Consider the following 23,037-nt stretch of genomic DNA (forward strand, 5'->3'; position numbering starts at 1 on the left):
TGTGTGTGTGTGTGTGTGTGTGTGTGTGTGTGTGTGTGTGTGTGTGTCATACAGGCACACTAGCCAGCCCCTGGGGGATCCGTTGTCTCTTCCTTTGGTCTAACCTGTCCCCTCCCACCCTGGCGAGGCTGTGTGGGGAAGCCATGGACCCGACACCCTGTGCGTCTGGGGAAGGGGTGCCGGGGAGGCGGCTGGTGGTCTCCGCGGAGCCGCGGTTCTCCGGGGCGCTGGGGAGGGGGCTGTGCACCCCGTTCTGGGGACAATAGCGGTTTCCAGAGCCTCATCGATCCTTCTGCATACAAACACAGAGAGGGGCGGGGCGGCCGGCTCAAGCGAGGCGCCCCTGAGGCACGGCTGGAGCGCTGGGCTGACTGTCGCCCGGCCACCCTGCAAGCACGTGGGGGGGGGGTGTGTGAAGCAGGGGCACTGGGTGCCGGCGACGTGATTGGAGCCTGTGACACTCCCAGCCCCCTATGTGGCCTCAGGCTGCCTGGCTCGGAGACCCGACCCGCCTCAGTTTCCCCCTTCCCTCCCAGTGTTTGGTGGGGTTTCTCAGATTCTCAGCATGAGTGAGGAGATGTCTTGGGGCGGTTCTTGGGGGGGGATTCTGCAGGAGAAACACACACACACACGTAGACACACACAGACACACACTCACACACACACACACACACGGGTTTACCCGAGGAGTCCTGTTGGTGGTGGCCAGGATAAGGAGGCATAACAACCCCCCCCCCCCCAAACCTGAGTGCCCTCAGGTGGGCCCGAAGGGGTCCGCAGGCTGCTGGACAGCTGTCACCCCAGTGTTCTGTGGGTTCTGAAGCCGAGGCCACCTCTCCTGCACCTACAACCGAGGGACATTGCGTGCCCCGAGCCCACAGCTCTTGCCACTTGCCTGTCACCTTCAGCGTCTAAGACGGTCTGGGAGTGGTGTGGTCACAAAAGACAGACAGGCTGAGCAGGCATGAGGGACCCCGCAGCTCTAAATTCCCATCACCCCCCTTGTTCCCCTTGAAGGGGCCAGTCCCTCGGTACAAATGGGACACTGGGCCGGACTCGCTCCTTGTCTTGGACTGCCCTGCCACTGGGGAGTGTGGCTCCCTGAGGGTACACCCGGGCCTGCGGCACTCTGGGGCACAGAGCACCTTCAACAGTGGAGACCGCAGGCCAGGTGGGCCTCACGCACTGTCACACCGCTGTCACGCCGAGACAGGTCTCTCTCTGCCTTGGACTCCGCTGGAGTCAGAGTGGCAGCCGGGGTCATTAGGCCCTAGCCCCGGCCTTTAGTTCTGGTCCCTGCACAAATGAAAAGCAGTTAAGTGGCGGTAAATTGTGGTGTTTAGAGGGCGGTGGAGGCGGCCAGGAGTGTCTCCTCCTCAACAGTGACAGGCGAAGACCTGCAGGTGCCCCCGCCACAGGGCCAAAGCTGGAGCCTCACTCCTGGTCCCTGACCCACTGGAGGCAAAATTGGACCTCGGCTTCCATGAGCCCAGGAGGGCAGCTGCCTACCCAGCACCCAAGGCACAGCCTCACTGCGAAAACACTGTCCCTGAAGCCGCCAGCCCTGGAGTGTCCTGCAAAGCGCAGAAAGAGTGAGAGAAAGGGACAAGATGAGGGATGACAGACAGACAGACAGACAGAGGGAAGAGAGAGAGTGACCGGAGAGGGGATGAAAGGGGGAGAGAAGAGATGGAGAGGAGTAGAGACAAGGGAGAGAGAGAGAGAGAAATGGAGAGTTGGAGAGACAGAGAGGAGAAGAGGGAGGATGGAGGGACAGAGAGAGACCAGAGCAGAAACAAAAAGGATGGCTGGAGACAAAGAAAGGGAGGGAGCCTGGGGAGCAGGACGGTGGCTGGGCTCTGCTGGGGGCTCCCGGTCCCCCAGCCCCAGAAAAGCAGCCAGCCACCTCCTCCCTCCTTTGGGGACCACTGAGAGCGTCCTTTCTTTGTTGTACCCAAGGAAACCCTGCCAAGAACCCCAGAGTCCCAGCCCTACCCCACCGTGCGTGGTCCTCTGCATGCCTCAGTTTCTCCAAACGGGAAATAGGCATCCTGTGTAGGAAGGAGCCACAGACTCTAGCTCCCCCAAGCACTTTCCCCGCCCTGTTGGGGGCTGTTTGCATCCTCTGCCACCCCACCCAGAATTTCCTCTCTGAGCTCTGCCTCCCCCCCAGCCCCCCCCCCACACACACACCAGCGACAGTCACAAACTGTGATTATGGGATGGGGCTGGGGGAGGGGCGGCTCCTGGCGGGTGGGGCGGTCGATGAATTCGAATTACCGTCTGTGATTCATCACCGTGCGCCAGGTCGATAGCGCAGGCCGGCTTCAAATATTGTTTAAATTGCAACTCCGGACTGAAAAAAAATCCGGGTTTTTTTTTTTTTTTTTTAACTGATCAGAAAAATATACATTTATAATGAAATATTCAAAGGAGAGGACAGGAATTCATACACACACACCCCACACAAACACCGAACACGTCACACACACATGCACTCTGCGCACACTCACACACACACACACACACACACACACACACAGGGAAGGGTGATGCAGAGGCAGCAGGCGGCGTGAGCTGGTAGGGAGGTTGGTGGGGTGGGGGGCGTGTGACTTCGGGGTTCCTCAGCTCTGTTTTCTCCCCCGGGGGTTCTGGGAAAGCTGGAGGGGCAACCCTCTGTGGGGTCCCTTTTATTTGGTTTGGTTTTGGGGGACAGGGTCTCTCGGTGTAGCCCTGGCTGTCCTGGAACTGTGTAGACCAGGCTGGCCTCGAGTGCACAGAGATCGGCCTGGCTCTGCCCTCTGCGCCAGGCTTACCTTCCATCTGGGGCTGTGAACACCTCCTCACCTCCCTCGGTCTTTTATTTGAGACAGCCCAGGTGTGGCTGAAGATGACCTTGAACCCCTAACCATGAGTGCTGGGTGACAGACTTGTACCATCATAGCAGCTGGGCTGGAACCCGGGGTCTCACCTTGCCAGGCCGGAACTCCCCCCCCCCCTTCTTAAAGGGCCAGAGTCTTCGCATAAACCTCAGATGCTCTGCACACGAAGCTACAGCCCCCGGCCGCCCCCTAAAGCAGACACCCTGGTCCAGAAGGCCTTCCTTAGACCGGGACCCCCTCCTCCCCTCCTCGACTGGCCCTGGACAAAGGCCCACGCCTCAGTTTTGTAGTCTGAGAAATGGACAGAGCTGCATAAGCCCCTCCGAGAGCGGCTCCTGGAAGGGACCGGGCGGGGGCCCAAGCACATGGGTCAAAAGGGGGGGACACCGCAGGTGGCCGCGGAGGATGACAGGGGCCGAGCGGCCAAGCTCTAGCGGCCTGACTCTCCCGAGGGTGCGGGCGCCGGAACGGTGGCCCCTCTGCCCTGCACAGAACCTGCTCAGGACACTGGCCGCTGGGCCTCCGGGCGGGCCTCGCTCCCGACCACGCCCGGCCCCTCCCTGGGGACTTGCCGCAGGGCCTCCAAGGGCCCGGCAGACCCAGGGGGTGAAGGCCCGGCTCGGCTGGGGTCTCGTGCTGCACGGGAGAGACACTGCGGAGGCTTCGGGGCCTGGTCTGTCCCTCCAGCAATCCGGAGGGTGAGGGGACCCTGGGCGCTGCTGCGTTGCCATGTCACACACACTCACACACTCACACACTCACACACACTCACAGACACACACACACTCACACACTCACACACACTCACAGACACACACACACTCACACACACACACACACACACACACACACACACACACACACACGGGCCCCCAGGGAAGGAGGGAGCCTTGCTGCCTGCAGCTTGACCCGGCAGGACGCCCGCCTTGGCATCCTCTTCCTGGCAGACTGTCCCCCCCCCCCCCCCAGGCCGAGGCGGGTGCCCTAGGATGGGCCTGGACGAGGGAGGCCAAGCTCACACCTTGCCCTAACCCAGCGGCCACTTGCAGGGGCCACAAGTGGCCCGGTAACAGGCTGAGGCTGACCTGGGGCCCCTTGGGGGCCGGTGACACGGCGGGGGGGGGGAGGAGCTTGCCGCCACGCCCTCGGGCAGCCCTGGGGACCCACAGGGCGGGAGGAGGACCCTCTCCCGTAGGTGCCCACCCGCCCCCACCGCACAGAGATCTAACCGGGCGCGAGGCGCACACCTCAGCGCCCAGCACCCAGGAGACGGTGAGTTCGGGGCCAGCCTGGCCTACTAAGCGGGTCGGGGCAGCCGGGGCCACCCAGAGAAACCCTGTCTCAAAACAACACAAAGAGCTGCAGAAAGGAACCGGGAGCGGCTGCCCTCGGGCAGGCAGCGGGGACCCTCCTTGGCGGCGGTGGTAGGGAGTCTGGGCTCGGTGGCCAGGGACCCCAGAGGCCGAAGCCAGCCTCCTGGGCCGTCCTCCCTCCCGGTCCTCCCTCTCGGTCCTCCCTCGCGGTGCTCTCTCCCGGTCCTCCCCGTCCTTCCTCCTGGTCCTCCCTCCCGGTGCTGCCAGTCCTCCGTCCTCCCTCTCGGTCCTCCCTCCCGGTCCTTCCTCTCGGTCCTCCTCCCGGTCCTCCTGATCCTCTCCATCCTCCCTCCCAGTCCTCCCTCTCGGTCTTCCCGTCTTCCCTCCCGATCCTCCCTCTCGGTCCTCCTCCTGGTCCTTCCGGTCCTCCTGATCCTCCTCGTTCTCCCTCCCGGTCCTCCCGGTCCTCCTCTCGGTGCTCCCGATCCTCCCGGTCCTCCCTCTCGGTCCTCCCTCCCGGTCCTCCAGGTCCTCCCTCTCGGTGCTCCCGGCTCGCGCTCCCTTTGTGCCCCCCTGCGGCAGCCCGGCTTCGGCCCGGGGAGCTCATGCTGGTTGGAATCAAGTTTTTAATTAAAAACAGAGCGTGATCAATACCCCGAGCGGGGCCGGAGGGGCCCGGGGGCCCGTGTGACCCCCAGGCACCTGCGGCCTCAGTTTCCCCCGCCAGGGACCCCGGCTGCCCCTCCTCCGGGAGCCACGCCAGTGGGCACCGAGGGTCGGGACCTGCGCTCACCCGGGATCCCCTCGAGGGCCTCCCCTCCCTCCGCCTGCCTGGCTCCCAGCCTCCCAAACCCTCCACAGTAGCTCTGCGCTCGCTTGAGCAGGGTCTCGCCCCGCCCAGGATAACCTCAACCCCCCCAAGTGTAGCCGGAGATGACCCCGAGTTCCCAACCCTCTCGCCTGCGCCCCCATATTCTTTCTTTCTTATTTTTGTGTCTTGCATTTTTCAAGGCAGGGTCTCCGTGCAGCCTTGGCCTTGAACTCGCTCTGTAGACCAGGCCGGCCTCGAACTCAGGGACCCGCCTGCCGCCAGGCTTGGCTATTTTTTATGTTTTATTCTCTCACTTTCTCGGGGTCTACTGGGACCCGATGGGGTGTAGCTGCTCCCCCAGCGCCGGCACCCCCCCCCCCCTTCTGTGGTCGCCCTGGGGTGGCGGGGCGCGCTTCCGGGGACCGGGCCCAGGCGGAGAGCGCTTATCAGCGGATTAGTCCACTAACAATGGAAAGGCCGCTCACTGCCCGGCGGATCTGGGGCGGCCTCTGCGCCACGCTCCCCTGGACCCCTTCCAGCCATCTTTTTCTAATTCCTCTTCCCGCTGCCGCCTCGCATTTTGCAAATGACTTTTTAAACAGCTCGGCTCAGCCCGGCCTGGTGGCAGCCGTCTGTCATCTCAGCACTTGGGGGCCTGAGCCGGGAGGACTGCCAAGAGTCCCGGGCTTGCTCGGGCTACAGGAGAGAGAACTTGTTGGGGGAGATCCGCAGGGGACCCTGAGGGGTTCGGGTCACTCACCAGGACTACCTGAGCGGAGGCAACCTGGGCTAAACGAGCTTCCAAAAAAAAAAAAAAAAAATCTAAGTTTGAGTGCCGTGTGCTGTTGGCTGACTTGGTTTACCCCATGGCTGAGGGGTCGGTGGGAGGTCTCCTGGGCTGAAAGCGCAGGTGAGAGGGCCCCTGGCCACACACACACACTCACACTCACACACACTCACTCACTCACGTCCTCACCCGTGACTCTCAGCTCTCAGGTGCTCCTAGGCGCCCATGGGCAGCCAGGTGTGTGCGACAGTTCCAGATAGGACTTTGAAAAATGGGGACATCAAAACCCTCTAGGAGGGGGCCAGCAGGATAGGGGAGCGCCGAGGGGCGGGGCCAAGCCTGCCGCCGGCTGAGGGCTGGGTACCCTGGGCGGGGTGGGTGGGTGGGAGAAGGACACGGTTTGGGACCCTGTGGGGAAGAGTGCCCACAGAGGCACCCCGTTAGCTCTGAAAAACACCCAGCCCCCTCCCCCCGCAACACCGCAGGACCCTCCTTTCTGAACGCCTTGGGGACTTCCGACCCTGGCACGCTCGGTCACACAGCCAGAGAGGTCGGTGGGGTCTGGAGGAGCTCGGGGAAGCCCAGCCTGGCTGGGTCACCCTGATGGGGAGAGATAGTGGGTCCCAACATGTGCCCCCACCCTGCCGCTGATGGCGATGGCGGGGCGGGCCCTGTCGCCAAGGAAACGGGCCATCATCGCAGCCGGAGACCAAGCTGGTATTGAATGGTTGGCTGGGGGGGGGGGGGGAGGGGGGGCGGCACAGGCTCAGCCATTTCGAGTCACACAACAGCCTCAGCAGAGGGATGAGGGGCAGCCACTCGGGGAGCGAGGGAGGCGGGCGAGGGCGCCTGCCTGGGGGCACAGTATGGCCAGGGCCGGGGAGGCACACCTGACAGCTTTCTCTGCCTTTCTTAAGTTCTCTTTCCTTTAAAATAATTTCTTTTCATTTGTTTCTGAGCCGGGGTCTGACATACCCTAGGGTGGCCTCCAATTCCCCATGTAGCCAAGGATGGACCTCGAACTGATTTTATTTTTCCCTTGTCCAACACTGAAAGCGTGGAGGGCCAGGCGCGTGCCACCTCTCTCGTTTTATTTAATGGAATGCTGGGCAAACACTGTCCACTGAGCTACAAGCACTCTGTCCACTGAGCCGAGTACTACCCACTGAACCACAGCACCCTACCCACTGAAACCCGTCCCGGGGGGCATTTCTTCCAAGGATGGAGCCAAGGCTTTGCAGGAAGTGACGTGAAGGTCTTTGTGGGGCAGGGGCCGTTGCGGCTGCGCTTTAAGGGATCTGTAGGAGTTCTCATCTGACTCCTAAAGGGGTCAGGAAAGGTGATGCGCACGTGTGTGAGGCCACATGAGAGGTGAGACCCAGATCTCAGCCTTCCCCCAGGCAGACCTCTGTGAGGCCGGGGCGCCGAGGTCTCTTTCACAATCCATTAAGTATTTTCCTGCCACCTCCTAGCAATGGAAACAAGGGAGTGTCCCCTGGGAAGCCACAGAACAGCTGTGCGGCAGGCCTAGGCCTGGGGTGGTCTAGAAAAATCAAGAAACGTGTGACACAGACAAAACCCGGGGTCTGAACACGGTCCGCCCTAAACCCGAGGGTCCATCCTAAACCCGACTCGCCTCCAGCTGCCTCACCTCTGCGGGATGCAGCCCAATAGGCCGGGGGCTGCCGCCCTCTTCTGGGAACAACGGGAACTGCAAGAAGATGGGTCGCACAATAATATATAAAAATGTAACATTTAAAACCTAGGACATGGCGGCTCCTGCTCGTAGTCTCAGCCCTGGTGAGGCAGGAACAGGATATTCTGGGGGTTCACCATCCGGCCAGTCTAGCCTAACCCACAACCTCCAAGGTGAGGGGCTAGAGAGAAGGGTCAGCCGCTAAGAGTGCTTGCTGTGGTCGCGAAGGACCCGAGTTCGGTTCCTGGCACTGCCTGGCGGCTCACAACCCTGTGACTGCAGCCCCTGGGATCCAACACCCCTGGCCTCCGGAGGCAAATGCACTCAGTGCGCGTGACCGAGGGCGAACACACCTCTACACACACATTTAAAAATAGCAAAAACAACTCTTTCTGAAAAAAAAAAAAAGTTGTCATCACTTGGGAGGCAGCAGCCAACCTGGTCTACACAGTGAGTTCCAGAACATCCAAGGCTACACAGTGAGACCCTGTTAAAAAGAGAAGAAAAAGGCAGTTTGGCCACGGATGAGGACAGAGGGTTGAACAAGGACACTTGTACGGGGAGGACAGTGACAGGATTCAGTAGCGGCTCACGCTGAATGCTGTGTGACAGGAGAGGCCTGGAGACCCATCCCAGCCCCTAGAACGAGAGGCATGCACTAAGTGGGGGACAGCTGTGTCCACGCAGAAGGCCGCTGGGCCCTGGCAGAGGCCCCGTGCTGAGCCTGGAGGAGGCAGGCTCCTCCTCGGATCACAGGGATTTCAGGGCACCGTGGCTGATGGTGCACAGGGAAAGGACAGGACAGCAAACCAGGGTGGCGGCAGAGGTGGGGGTGGCCCGCAGCGGGTGGCCAGGACCGAGGGTGGAGGCTGACAGTGGAAGGGGGAGGATTAGAGGAGATGGGGGATGGAGGAGATGGAGGAGGACAGGAGATAGAGCAGGCCAAGGTGGAGGCGATAGGGTGGAGAGGCTGGAGGAGGTGGAGGAGATGAGAGGGAAGAATCTGGCTAGGCCGAGGCTGCCTCTCCAGTGGAGGTGGAGCCACCACAGTGCCCAGCCCGGGCCCCTTAGAGGAGCCTGCGGCTGCCCCTCAGGCTCCCTCAGCTCCAGGCAGCGGCCTTTGTGCTGAAAAGGCTCAGACCTGGGGCTAGTGTTGACTTGGAGGCCGTGGCAGCTGCTCAGGGTCCTGAGGCCTCATCTTCCACCTCCTCCCAAGAGGAGGTGATGACTCCACAGGTGCAAACAGCAGCTCAGCCCGGTGCCAGGGCCTTGTCTGCGCGTCATTAGACTCAGGGCAGGGAACAGGCAGTGGCTTCATGAGCCACTCACAAAATAAAAAGGACTTTTTGTTTATTCCAAGACGATTGTGGGGCTGGAGAGATGACTCAACAGTTAAGAGCACTGTCTGTTCTTCCCGAGGTCCCGAGTTCAATTCCCGGCAACCACGTGGTGGCTCACAACCATCTCTAATGTGAACTGATGCCCTCTTCCGGTGCGCAGGTGTACATGCAGACAGAACACCCATACATAAAATAGACAAAACAAGACTATTCTGTGGCAGGCCACCCCCAGCCTGGCCTTGGGGTTCCCTTTATAGACTCCTAGAGGATGGCTGGGTGGATGGGCGGATGAAACTTCACTGGAACGTAAAGCTTGGGCTGATGTTGCTCCGTCTGCTTGTTTGTGTACTCATATGGGGATGAGCCTCTGGTGCTCTATGACCATCACAGAGCAGCCGAATCCCAAAGTCTCAGGCAAGAGCAGCTACATCTGTCTCCGTCCGCCAGCTATACCCCAACTCTACCCTGAGGACAACCTGCTGCGCCCTCTCCCATCCAGTCTGTATGGCTATTTGTGGGGCTCGGGGTGGAAGCCAGGGTGCCACCATGGAGCCTGCCTGGTTTAGTCCTGTGAGTGGTGCTCATGGCGGAGCCTCCTGGACTGTAAGGATCACATTTTCTTTCTTCCAGCACCACTTGCACCATGCAAATTCTCAAGCAGGGTGCAAAACCACCTCATTAAGACTCTGGGAATTCACAAGATCAAACGCTCTTAAGGCTGCTGTGGAACCTTCCGTTCCAGTCTAGGGGACCCTCACCAGTCAGGGAACCCTCATCTTTTGCAGGATAACCTTTTCTCTCTTACATTCCTGGAATCCCACACCTTCCATGGACAGTGTTCTGTTTCATTTGAATGGAACAGGCCCTGTAGGGGCTTGCTTAGAAACAAAACAAACAAAGAAAAAGTCTGAACTATTAACTCTTAGAGTCATTGACTCTGTTTTTATTTTTTTATTTTTCAGAACAGGCTCTCTACATAGCCCTGGCTGGCCTGGAACTTGATATCTAGACTAGCCTGTGCTAGACTAAAAGGTGTGATGACCATGTCCCTCTCTGACTGTATCTTTATCCAACATTTGCTTGATTGAGATATTTGGCAATTCTGGTGGAATATACATCTTCCTTGTTACTTTTTTTTTTTTTTTTCATTTTTGTTTTGTTGTTTCTTTGCGACAGGGTTTCTCTGTGTAGCCTTGGCCATCCTGAAATTTGTTCTCTAGACCAAGCTGACCTTGAACTCACAGAGATCTGCCTGCCTCTGTCTCCTGAGTGGTGGGATTACAGGCGTTTTTGATCATGTGTATGAGTGTGTTTGTGCATTCCGATTTCCACAAAGGCCGGAAGAGGGTCTAGAACCCCTGGAGCTGCAGGGACAGCTCAGCTGCACGATGTGTTTTCTGGGAAATGGACGTGGGTGTCCCCTCCCCCTCCACTATAGAGTGGCAAGTGCTCTCAAGTGCTGAGCCACCTCCAGGCCTGTCCTTGGAATTTTCATCTCTTAGCTTCTGAGGGCCCAAAGCCACCCTGATTCTAGATCTCTCCCATGGCATCTGCCTTTCCCTTTTGGAAGCTTTGGGAATTTTCTGTCTATTCTCAGGGTTCCGAAATGTCACAGAGTCGTGTCTGTGTTTCCGTCTATTGACAGGAAGCTCATGTTCTTTAGTCCCAGCGTCTTCCTTCCTTCCCTGTCTCTGCGATAAATGCCAACTCAAGAAAGAAAGGGTTTACTTGGCTGAGGGTTCCGGGCTCATCACTGTGGGGAAGGGAAGGTTCTGGGACCTCCAGGAGATACTCACAGTGTGTCTGCAATAGGGAGAGACAGTCCAGGACCCCAGCCTAGAGAATTGTGCCACTGAGAGACAACCCAGGGCCTAGAGTCAGTCCCTCCCGAGTCCCCATCCGGTCCCCCACAGCCCTGAGGTGAGGTGGGATTGCGCACAGCAGGGAATATGCTGGCAACACCCATATTCATAGTTTGGGGGGAGGGGCCGTGCTGGGGCTGGGGTCAGGGTCTTTGCCGGGGAAGGGGAAGGCTTGGGGTAGGACTCTGGAGCAGGCTCTGCGGAGCAGCAGCAGCTCTGACTTGTGTTAAGGAGGTGCCACTTGCTTTGTCTCTGTCCCCACACAGTGTGACTCCATGCCTTCCTCCATGGCCCTCTATCCTGCCCCTTCTTCCGTTTCTGGCAGTCTCCATCTGGCTCTCCTCCCCCCCCGGTCCTGCCGGTGATTCTCTGCGCCTTTCTCTTCTTTGTTATTCCCTTTCTTTTCCTCTCCATCCTGTAAACACTTTCGACGCTTCAGTGCAAATCCTCTGCTCCCTGGCTAGCCCTCCTGCTCTGTCCCCTGACTCTGTCCACGCCCCTTCCTTCCCCATGCTGTCCCCTGGGTGTCCCGTCCGTTCATCCCCGTGTACCTTGTGTCTCACGTCCCCTTTTCTCCCGGCGTCCCCTCCCACAGCCTGCAAGCGCAAGGAGCAGGATCAGCAAAAAGAGAGGGCCCTGCAGCCCAAGAAGCAGCGGCTGGTGTTCACAGACCTCCAGCGCCGCACGCTCATCGCCATCTTCAAGGAGAACAAGAGGCCCTCCAAGGAGATGCAGGCCACCATCTCGCAGCAGCTGGGCCTGGAGCTGAACACCGTCAGTAACTTCTTCATGAATGCCCGTCGCCGCTGCATGAACCGCTGGGCGGAGGAGCCGGGCGCGACCCCGGGCACCGCCACCGCCACTGCCACCTTCTCCAAGGCCTGAGCCTTCCGCCGTGACACCCACCCCAGCCCCAGGGGACCGCACACTCCAGCCCTGGGGACCGAGGGGCCGGGGGTGGGGGGACCGTCCCCTACCCCGCCAAAGCAAGCCCCACCCCCACCCCAGGGGACAGGGACCTATGCCAGCCCCCCTCAGTTTTCGACTCCAAGGGGACCTCGAGGGAAGTGGGTCATGAATCAAGCACACCTTAGACACAAAACCCGGGTACTTTAAAAAAAAATTTTTTTTTAAATAGAGAACCCTTTTCCCAGATCCCAGACCTCAAAAGGAGAGAGGAGGACGCCTGCCTGACTTACCCATACTTTCTCTTCCAGGCCAGGTCTCTGTCCCCTCATCCCCTCCCCAAGAACTGAGACCCATCCCCAAGTGGCCAAAACCAACGACAAGCCGGATCCTTACAGCACCCCCAATCCTCCATGCCAACCCTTCTGCAGGACGGCCCCCCACAGCCGAGACCCCAGCCGCCACCCGACCCCGGCGGCCTGGATTAGCCTGTGCCAACCATCCCCTGCCTTAACGCCGGGGAGGGAACCTGTGGGGAGCCCCTGTCTCCAAGGAGATGGTAACCGACGTGGAGATGAGGGCTGCCCACAGCCGTCTCCATCCCAGCGCCCCTGAGTAACTTAATTATAAGCACCTTGAAGAATGCTACACAGGGAACAAGGCCACCAGAGAGCAGAAGGTGACACCCCAGATCCCAGGGGAGGGACATCGGATTCTCCCAGATCCAGGGGCCCTAGGATGCAGAGCTCTGGAAGTCTGTGGAATTCCAGTTGACTGGGGCTACGTACCCGAGACCCCCCCACAGAGGACGTTCAGGGGAAGCCTTGCATTGGTGACCTCTCTCCGAAGAGAGAAGATGAAGTTGAAAACTGCTTGTTCCATTGTTTTGCCAAAAAATGTACAATGGGGAAGGGTCAGAGGCAAGGGACGCCCCACTGCTCAGCTCGCCCCTCCCCTCCGTGTGACATTTCAAGACCGGCCTGGCAGCCCGATCCCAGGAGGCTGCCTCACCCCTCCCCTTCTGGGGCTCAAGATCCTGGGAATCCTCTTCTGAACCCTACCCCATGGCTGCCTCCCAGGGAGGGGCCCCCCAGTTTCCCTAGAGAATGCAAGAGAACTTTCTAGTGAGAAAAAGAAAAAGGAAACCTCCCCCATCCTGTAAAGGCTACCTCACTGAGCCCATGCTGTGATTCGAAAGATCACGTCTGATACCAAAGATTTCCCCCACCCCCAAGGGTTTGTGCTGGAAGCCAGGGTGTCCCCACCCTCATCCCATGGCTGTTCCCTACCCCAGAGAGAGAGAGAGAGAAAGAGAGAGAGAGAGAGAGAGAGGACAGGAGGACAGCGAGGTCGGCGAGTGCCTTTTTATTGAACCAAAGATGTGTGTGTTTAGTGTCCTCTGTCCTCAGTGACTTGCCGCTCAGTGGGAGCAGCTCAGCTCGGATGGATTTCTAGAGCCCTTGGGTGTGAGGCAGAGTGAAGAGTCCCCCTTTCCCACTGATTGAGTGAAAAGTCCCCCCCACACACAGCGACACACACACACACACAGCGACATACACACACACACACACAGCGACATACACACACACACACACACACACACACACACACACACACACACGGCTGGAGAGATGGCTCAGGGGTTAAGAGCACAGGCTGCTCTCACAGGACCCAGTCTTCTGGGGAGTCCCACCCAGGCGGAACAGCTCCAGAGGACCCCGTGTCCTCACATCCATCCACACACCCATACACGATTAAAAATAAAATTTGGGGGACTTTTGTTTACTTGGTTTATTTTTGTATGTTTTTCAGGACAGGGTCTCTCTGTGTAGCCCTGGCTGTCCTGGAACTCTCTCTGTAGACCAGGCTGGCCTCGAACTCAGAGATCTGCCCGCCTCTGCCTCATGAGTGCTGGGACTAAAAGCATGAGCCACCACCACCGGGCCAAAAATAAGATAAATTTTTAAAAACACTAGCTTGGGGGCTGAAGAGACGGTTCAGCTGTTACGAGCACAGCTGCTCTCACAGAGGACGCAGGTTCAATTCCCAGCACCCATGTGGCAGCTCACAACTGTCTAACTCCAGTTCCAGACGGTCTGACACTGTCACGCAGACACACATGCAGTCAAAAACACCAATGCACGTGAAATTAAAATAAATTTAAAAATTAAATGAACAGCAAAAATATTTATTTAGAAACACACACACACACTAGCTCTCATTTGTGAAAACTGAGCCTCCTTCCTCTCACCCAGGTGGCACGGAGCCCTCCCTCACCCTCCTAAAAAAATTCTTATTCATGGCTCCAAAGCCATCATGTCCTGTGAACCAGCAGACCTGAGACCCCAAAATGAGCAGGGAAGGAAGGAAGGAAGTGTGGTGCACGGCACCCCCCTTTAATCCCAGCACTCAGGAGGCGGATGATGGATGGCTGTGAGTTTACACAGTGAGGCCCTGCCTCAGTGACCAGTTAGAAAACATCACATATACAAATACACGTGTAAATGTGTGAGACGAGGCCTTGCTCTGTAGCCAAGGCTAGCCTCTAGCTCCAGATCCTCCTGCCTCGCCCCCACCCCCGGGGGACTGGGATTATTAATCAAACTGTTTCAGTTTTCTCTGACTTTTTCTTTTCTCCTTTCATTTCTTTTTGTTTCTGATGGCGATGGGATGGAACCCCAAATCTAGCACATGCTAGGCAAGTGTTCTTCCCCGACCACGCCCCCCACCCCCTCACTGGGAGCGGGGGGGGGGCGCTCCACTTCTGAGCCACCAATGGGATCTTTTCAAATTCCATCATATACGAATACGCACACTCATACACATACACATTCAAACACTCACACACACACTCACACTAGATCAGGGCCCTCTCAAGGCCTGATGGACATCCCCACCCTGCCCTTCTGCTCCCCCCCCCACTTCTGGTCCTAACCTACCAAAGATCTTTCCTACACAGGGAACCCACAGCCCAGCACAATTCCTCCTAGCCTTTGACAATTCTCTCTGAAATACCTCAAGATATTTAATGTATAGTTTATGTGCTAAAAACAAAACAAAACAAAACAAAAAAAACCTTAGCTAGTTTTGGGATTATTGTGACTCGAAGCTTTATACCGTTAAATTATAATTTTGCAAATAATGGCATGTTTATCTCTGACCGGTTCCGTGGGAGACACATTGAATGTCAGGGCAGCGAAGCCAACGGTCCCTGGATGGTGAGATGGGGGACCGGTGGCCTTCACAGATTTCCTATGTAAAAGAGTCTCTTAGGAAAGAGAGAAAGGCATGCGACAGCTGTACCTCTCCCTGGCTTGTTCTGTTTCCTCGTTTTATGGAGTCGTGTCTTCTAAGAGTATTTATGATTCTATGTGTTCCGTGTTCAAATGTAATTTAAGAAAAAAAAAAAAAAAAAAAGAAAAGAAAACCAAAGAGATGGAAGTTTCTGATGATGCTCCTGGCAGGAGGGGCGGGAGGTGTCACTGCCATGCTGTGCTCCACGCACTGGTTGGCCTGTCCTGTGGCCCTCTAGGCAGCTCTGTTTCTGTCCCCGCCCTGATGTCCAAGGAACTGTGTCCAATCAGGTGGCAAGGTCCTGGAGCCGGCCAGACCTGAATACCCTACACCTTCCTTCTCTCTCAACCCCTGGCCTGTGTGTCCAGCCTGGCGGAGGGCCATCGCTCCTCCTTTGCCGGACCTGGGAGGACTGTGAGTGACCGCTGGGGGCTCCTTGTCCCTCTCCCACCCCTGTGGCTTCACTTCAGCATGAACTTCCCAAGCACCCTCACAACAGTCAGCCAGGAAAGTCACGGGTGAAGACAGGAAGTGGGCTTGGAGGTGCCCAGCTTTCCCAGATACCAAGGTCCACCTTCCCCAAGGCCCACCCAGCTCTCCTGGGATACCCTCAGCCATGGCAGAACCCTTTTGGCAGATACCTGGGGACCCTGGAGGACGGGGCTTCATGCCCCTTGAAGAACGGAGGTGGATGCAGCTGGCCTGACCCTCTGTGCTCCCAACCTGTCCCAGCAAGGCCGCAAGGCTACAAGACCAAGCAAGAGCTGGCTTTGACCGGCAGGTCCCATGCAGCAGGGTCGGGATGAAGGATTAGAAGCGCCCCCCACACACACCTGCAGGACCGCACCCCAGGGTGCGGGGAAGTGTTGCAAAATGGTTCAGGCAGAGTTTAGCCACCAAGGTCCCAGGGTTTTGGTGGGTGTTGGTGGGTGATCTCAGCCGCGAGTGCTGTGAGGGACACCTCCTGAGTAGCTTCCGGGATCGTGCAAAGCTCCAGGCCCCTGCTGGAAACCTCAAGAGCAGTCCTCCTCACCAGCCTTCAGCTGACAGGCTTAAAGACTGAAAGTAAAAGGAGGAAAGCAGCAGGGGCAGCCACCGTCCTTAACCCTTGCTATGCTAGTTTCTATTTTGCTATTTTTTTTTTTTTCTGCAATAAAGTATGTCCTAGTCCTGCACTTCCATAGACGTGTGTGCTGGACAACTGTGGACTGGCACAGATCTGGGAGGAATGGGACTCCGCCACCCAGAAGGCAGCAAAAGGGGTAGAGGGAAGATGAGTCTGTCTCTGCCCTCTTGCCTGTCAGCCAAGCTGACCCTGAGATGCAGACCACATCAGGTCTTGCTTCTGAGATGGCTCTAACTCATCTCTCTAATCAAGGGAGGCAGCCTGGAGGAGGCAGGGGCAGGAGGGTGTTGGGATGCAGCTTAAACCAAGATGGGTGTGGGGTGAGGCCAAAGGTTAGGTAGCGCCTGATCTCTTCCTTCTCTTTCTCAAAAACAATGAAGCTTTATGCACTTAGAAGAGAAGGGGGATAAAAGCCAACAAAAATATTTTCCTGCAATTAAACTACTTGACCTTCGCGGTCAGTATTTTGAAGTTTTTTTGATTGGGGTATTGTTTTATCTGGGGAGCAATGTTCCCTGGCTTCTACCAAAAGAAGAGCTGGGGAAGGAGTGAGCCCAAAGAAGCCCTGGGGCCAGAGGGACCCTGTTTTATTAAAAAAGACAAGGATGTCGCCCGCTTGTGTCTCTGGACGCTGGCTGTTGAGTGGCTGTGCTCCCGCAGGGCAGGGCTCTGTGCACTGGAGCCTCGGTGACACTGCCCCACCTCTGGCCTCTGCTCGCAGGTGATGGTCACACTGTGCAAGGGGCTTTTGGTTAGCCCAAGTCAGGGTTTCTCTCTGGGCACCTCCAGATGGCTGGGAGAGGCTGACCTTTTCCAGTGAGGGCCCCTCCGAGGGGAGGACCCGACATCCAGGGCGTACTGCGACGGCACCCTGTGGCAGGCCTGGCTCTCCGACAGGGGCAGCTGAAGCGAGCCCTTTAAGGAGCTTAGGGTGAGTGGCTTCTTCGTGTCAGAGGTGTGGCAGTCCAGAAGCAGAGCGGCCTGCTTCTCCATAATTTGGGAGCTGATGTTAGAGTGGACCTCTTCCTGGGGCCCCCGTCCAAAGTGCTGAAGCCTCTTCTTGGCCAGGATGGAGATCTTCCGTGGGTTAAACATGGATTCCTTGTGGAACGAAGGTAGGTCTTCCTCGGACAGGTTCAAGGACTCACAGGCCATGTCTCCACTCTGCTCGCCCATGGGCCTGCGTAGGATGGTACCCTGGGTGATGAGGCTTACATAGCCCTCACGGTGGGAGAAGGCGTAGCTGGACCGGCGGGCTGGGGCCCCACGACGAAGAGGCGTCATGGGTGGCTCGACAGCCATCTCTTCGCTTGGGACTGCCTCTTCCTGCAGAGAGCATCGTAGCGTTAGGGTCCCCTGCGCCCCAGTGGGGGCCCCTGGGTGCTTCCCAACACTGGCCCAGTGAGCTGATGTCTGACCTGGAAGGCGATTCCGGAGCAGCAGAGTCCTTCACTAAGGCTTGCTGAGTAAGGCACCTGCCCCCAAGCCTAAGGCCCTGAGCTCAGTCGTGGTCACCCCCAGAGTGGAAGGAGAGAACTGACTCCCAAAAGTTGTTCTCTGCACAAGCATCGCTCAGCATGAACCTCCCAGGCTCCCAGCCCTTCCCACAGAAATAAAGAAATGTACATTTTACAGGAGTCCTTCCTTGACTCAACACTGGGCACACCATCAGTCTTTCCCTGAGCCCTCGCTGTGGACTTGATCTCAAAAAACAAAATTAAAAAAAAAAAAATGTTTTTTAACCTGACAATCAAAAATTAGCACATTAGGGCTGGAGAAATGGTTTGGCGGTTAAGGAGAGCATTGTCTGCTCTTCCAGAGAAAACAGGTTTGATTCCCAACTCCCACATGGCAGCTCACAACGTCCTGAACGCCAACTCCAGTTCCAGGTGAGCCAGCGCCCCCCTCTGGCCTCTGTGGGCACTGCACACACACGGTGCACAGACAAAACAGCCACACATAAAAAAGAAATGAATCTAAACAAATAAATAAATGCCATTTCAGCCTCACTTAAGGATGGTGTCTGGTGCTAAGAACATTCCGTCACCCCAAAGGAGGCCTCATTCCTAACAGAGTATCCATATCCTCCGTTCCCTTTGCCACCCAGGGATCCGCTTCCCGTCTCTGGATTCCCCTGCTCCTGCCCTTTCCTGTCACGGAGCCCACACCCACACCGAGTGCCTCTGTCTGCGGTGTCTGGGAGGGGCTGGAGGGCTCCCATCCCCGCCTCACCTTGCGGCGCAGTTTCAAGATGATTTCATGGATTGTGCGAAAGGCCAGGACGGGCAGCGTGTTGAGCACTACGCTGAGCGTGATCACCAGGAGGCTGGAGGGCTGGCTGAGCACTTTGTAATCAGCGACTGGGGATGAGGTGGACGGCGCGGGGTCAGCCCCGGCCTCCCTCCCCTCAGCCACCTCCCTCCCTCCAGGGGATGCCAGGAGGCCACCCTCCTGCTACCCAAGAGGTCACTGCCTCCTGCCCACGCTCTGCCGAGGGGCTCACACAGAAACTGGAAGGTCTGGGGCCAGATCCTGTAGAGCAGCAGGCTCTGCGTGAGGCTTGTCATGATGACGTAGGAGCCGAGGCTCAGCGCGATGCTGACCACACACAGGAGCGTCCAGTACTTAATGATAAGAATGACCTGGACAGCGAACCAAGAGGTCAGCAATGGGACATGGGAGGCAGGATGCAGGGCCCTGGGGCCAGGGGAGAAGTCAGCAATGGGGTGCGACATGGGGGGGGGGGGCGCCGTCTAGGCCGAGGAGTGAATTCAGTCCCTCATAGAAGCTGAGAGCATGGCACGCATGCATGAAGGTGCTGGCACAGTGGTGCCCGAAGGTCCCACCCAATTAGCTCGAACCTCAATTGGGAGAACCAGTCTCAAAAACATAAAGTGGAGCCCTGGGGACATGGCTCAGGGGGTTCAGTGCTTGTTGCGTAAGCCTGAGGACCTGAGTTCAAATCCCCAGCACCCACATAAAGCTGGGTTCTGGGTGTGACACCACACACCTGCCTTCCAGCCCACCTGTGGGCAGATGGGAGGCAAAGACAGAAACCACAAAGCCCACGGCTATGCAGCCTGGTGGTTTTGTAACCTCTCCTCCTAGATTCATTCCATCCCGCAGGAAGCTCCTTCTTCAGGAGGTTAAAGGACACGGAGCAGCTCCAGAAGGTCCCTGAAAGTGGCCCGCTTCACTAGGCTCCTCCCTGCCGGCGTGAGCAATACACGATGGAGTCCCCTCAGGAGGCAGAACTGCAACGATCCTGAGCGCAGCCAAGCCGCCTGGAAGAGCGTCAGGGCAGCCATGTCGCTCGGGAAGGACACTCTCCAGCCTGTGCGGCCAGGCATGCAGGCTGTGCAGTGTGCTCAGGTGCCCGGCTGTGGGAGCCGTCACCCAGGCTGGCTTCAGCGATGTAGCTGTCTGAGTCATTTCTGCTCCCGTAAGTGACTCCCCCAAACTCACTGGTCCACCACACTGGACCTCCATGCTTTGGTCTGGCGTGGGCTCCCTGTGTGGGTGAGTAGACAGGGTGTGTGTCTCCCCGGGAGAAGTCTTGTCACACAGCAGCAGATAGGAGCAAGAACCTCCCTCAAGCAAAATCAGCATCAACTGACTTTCAGGCCCCCGTGGGGAGGGGGGAGGGCCCGTGTGCACATGCCACACACACTGACAGGGTTGGATGTGAAGCTGTTTGGAGGCAGAGGCAGGTGGATCTCTGTGAGTTTGAGGCCAGCCTGGTGTAAGAAAAAGACTAAAGGAAAGGCGGGGGGGGGGGGGTGGAGAGCAAAGAAAAAACAAACAAACAAAGAAAACCAACCAGACTTTTTAAAAGGGGGCCCGGAGAGATGGCTGCTCTTGCAGATAACCGGAGTCCAGTTCCCAGCAGCCCTGTCAGCTGGCCCACAAGCGCTTATAACTCCAGCTCCAGGGGATCTAACGCCCTCTTCTGGCCTCAGCAGGCGCACACACACAGTTGAAATGAAACAAATCTTTTTTAAGAGGATAGAATGAATGCTCGCTTCGGCAGCGATACAGAGCAGAGTAGCATGGCCCCTGCGCAAGGACGACGTGCAGCTTTGTGGGAGGCGGGTGCAGTGGCACACACCTCTAATCCCAGCGCTCTGGGAGGTGGATCTCTGTGAGTTCGAGGCCGGCCTGCTCTACAAGGTCCAGGACAGCCAAAGCTACACAGAGAAACCCTGTCTTGAAATGCCCTCCCCCACCCCCAAAAAATACCAGTGTTAGGCAGAGGCCTCCATAGTTCCTCAGGGGTCTTGGCTTCACCTACCTCCAGGGTGATGGACAGCAGGCTAGATATTGCCACCAGAACCCCAAAGGACTGGTAGTCATTGGAGCTGCCAGCCTTGGACATGTTTTGGCTGACCAGAACCGCTACGAAGAAGTTGATAAGGGACGTGAGGAGGCCGTGGGCAATGGCCTGCAGGAAGATGCTGTAGTTGAACAGCTCCTCTTTCTGGCCAGCCGTGTAGAGCTCTGGCATGTTTAGGCTCTTCTCAGTAGTCACGTCCTGGACAGAAGGCAGAGGCTCTGAGGGTAGTCTAGGGGTAGGAGGAGTCTGGAGGTGGGGACTTGAAGAGACTCCCCAGAGGCTCAGCATGAGGGGACGAGCATTCAAACCAAACAACCCGATTTTCCTCCCACCAAAAAAAAGAAAACACATACACACAGGAAAAAAAAACAAAAACAAAAACAAAAACCTAATGTGAGATCAAATTGTCTTTGTCCTCAGTCTCCCTGTTCCAGAATGTTCCCTGTGGTCCTTTCCCAAATTTATGCCCTCTGGCGGGGTTATTCTGGGCCACAGGTGGGAGGAACAACAGAGCCTTCCTTCTGGTAATCCCTCCACATCACACAGAAGGCTGGATGGCAGAGGAGCTGGTTCATAGGAGGCAGGGCTCCCCCAGCAAAGGGATCCCCTCCCACAGGCTCTCCCGGACAGAGCTCTGGAGAGACAGATAGCCTGCCTGTCACTCACCTGCTCGAAGAGACCAATGTATAGGACTGGGAGCGTGGAATACAGCAGGTTAAAGAGAGCCAGAAACCAGCCTTCGTACAGGGGCTGCAAGGGAGGGGAGCACGTCAGCCCTCCTGCCCAGGAGCCCAGCGGCCGGCCACAGCAAGGGAAGACGCTCAAGGCTGGCACGTTGGGGCATATGGGACTCCTGAGGCTGTACAGCAGGTGTGGAGAATGAGCTTCCACGTAGCTGGGAGAGACCCGGAGGCCCACTCCTCTCCTTGACGCCAGACCTAACCGAGCTGAAAACGAGCACCACAAACCCGAGCACTGCAGCTCCTGGGAGGCGATCTCCAGCCGGAGGCCAGCCTGCACCACCGTTGGTGAGTGCCCAAGCACATACAGGAAGCCCTGGGTTCCGCCGGGCTCCGCAGTCCCGAGGCTCTGCTCGCGGCAGGCCGGCCGGCAATCCACCAGTGAGCTGCAGCCCCAGCCATTCATCTTGTCGTGGTAACCTAGCTTTGCTGCTGTTCAAGACAGGCTCTGTATGACCATGGCTGTCCTGAACTCACTCTGTGGACCAGGCTGGCCTCCAACTCAGAGATCCACCTGCCTGTGCCTCCCGAGTGCTGGGATCAAAGACGGAAAGGGTGCATGCCACACCTGATCTACCCAGGTGCTCCTTGACTAGTGGCAAGCCTCCTGCCTCGGCCTCCCAAGTGCTGGGATGACAGGCATGCCACACCCAGCCTGAAACCCAGCCCCTGGCTGCCCCCGGCAGTCCTCACCCCCCACACACCTGCCCAGAGAAGCCGTTGAAGAGGGAGAACCATATCTGGGTCATCATGCTGGCCGCCGTCTTGTAGAAGTAGTAACGCAGGAACTTGCAGATTCGCATGTAGGACAAGCGCCCGTGCACAAGGAGCAGCCGCTGCAGGTAGCTGAACTGGGCCAGCACGTAGTCGCTGTTCTGAACGGCCTGCATGCCCTCTTGACCAGCCAGCCCCACGCCGATGTCCGCAGCTGCAGAGGCCGTGAGTCAGCTGCCCAGAGCCCAATCAATCCCCAGACCCTCAGCCCCGCCCCAGCCCCAGGCTCGCCACCCACTCTTGATCATGTTGACGTCGTTGGCTCCGTCTCCAATGGCCAGCGTCACCACCTGCTGGTACTTCTTCACCAACGCCACCACCAGGGCCTTCTGCTTGGGCGTCACCCTGCAGCAGATGACAGCCTGGCACTTGGAGGCCAGGTCGACGAAGGCCCTCTCCCGCAGGACCTCGGGGCTCTGCTGGGTCTTGGAGTCGGCCGACTGGGCTGGGGCCATGAAGGGCCCGAAGTTTTTCCATATCTGTGAGATCCTCCGAGCCTGGAGGAAGTCTAGGCGGGTCATGCCCAGCTGCTGGGTGGCCTCATCCACCACTGCATTCTGGACCAGGGCTCGGGGCTCCTTGCGTAAGGACAGGAGCAGCTGATCCTGGTGTCCGGGGTGGGGGGCGGAATGGGGGAGAAGGGGCTTGGGTCAGCAGGGTCTGCATCTCTTGGCATGTCCCCCCGCCAGTTTCACCAGCACGGCTGCTCCTCACCCCGGCGACACTCACCAAGAACTCCCCATTGATAACCAAGGCCATATTGTAGTGGCTCATCATCTTGAACGCCCGCTGCTGGTAGTTTTCGTTCCAATAGTTCTCCAGCAAACGACTGTGGGGACATGGGGTGGATGGAACGGTGGCCCCTCGTCCAGCCCAGGACCCTGGAAGGGGGCAGGGAGGTCAGCTGCTTACTTGATGTCCTTATCTTCCAGGATTATCATGTTGTCCGAGAGCAGCTGGCACGCGAATCCGATGTTCACCGCCGTCTCTGCAAATCCAGCCATGTTGCACGTGCTGGGGCTTAGGGCCAGATCCCGGAGACCCAAACCACCCGCACCAGAGCCTCACCCCTCGCCTCCCACCCCACCACTTCCTGGCTGGCTGTGATGATTGGCCTGGAGCTGCCGTGTGTGTGTGTGTGTGTGTGTGTGTGTGTGTGTGTGTGTGTGTGTG

General features: G+C 57.8%; 1 protein-coding gene across 1 annotated transcript; it reads right to left on the reverse strand.

The window, feature by feature from the left end:
* Nucleotides 1-16,578: 16,578 nt before the first annotated feature.
* LOC129685769 (phospholipid-transporting ATPase IK-like) lies at nt 16,579-22,868 on the reverse strand. Its single transcript, XM_055619271.1, has 9 exons — nt 22,777-22,868; nt 22,594-22,693; nt 22,103-22,469; nt 21,795-22,018; nt 21,017-21,100; nt 20,309-20,548; nt 18,521-18,659; nt 18,250-18,377; nt 16,579-17,343 (listed from the first exon to the last, which is right to left on the reverse strand). The coding sequence occupies exons 1-9, from the start codon at nt 22,866-22,868 to the stop codon at nt 16,780-16,782; spliced, it is 1,938 nt and encodes a 645-aa protein (XP_055475246.1). The 3' UTR covers nt 16,579-16,779.
* Between the last annotated feature and the right edge of the window lie 169 nt (nt 22,869-23,037).

Source organism: Psammomys obesus, unplaced genomic scaffold (assembly GCF_907164565.1).
Source record: "Psammomys obesus unplaced genomic scaffold, mPsaObe1.curated_primary_1811, whole genome shotgun sequence".
Taxonomy (NCBI): Eukaryota; Metazoa; Chordata; class Mammalia; order Rodentia; family Muridae; genus Psammomys; species Psammomys obesus.

Excerpts from the sequence above, each read along its gene's own strand:
- LOC129685769 (XM_055619271.1), bottom strand. The coding sequence starts at position 22,868 with ATGGCTGGATTTGCAGAGACGGCGGTGAACATCGGATTCGCGTGCCAG. Across the intron at positions 22,694-22,776 it reads CTGGAAGATAAGGACATCAA|TCGTTTGCTGGAGAACTATT; the intron begins GTAAGCAGCTGA and ends ATGTCCCCACAG. Across the intron at positions 22,470-22,593 it reads TTATCAATGGGGAGTTCTTG|GATCAGCTGCTCCTGTCCTT; the intron begins GTGAGTGTCGCC and ends CCCGGACACCAG.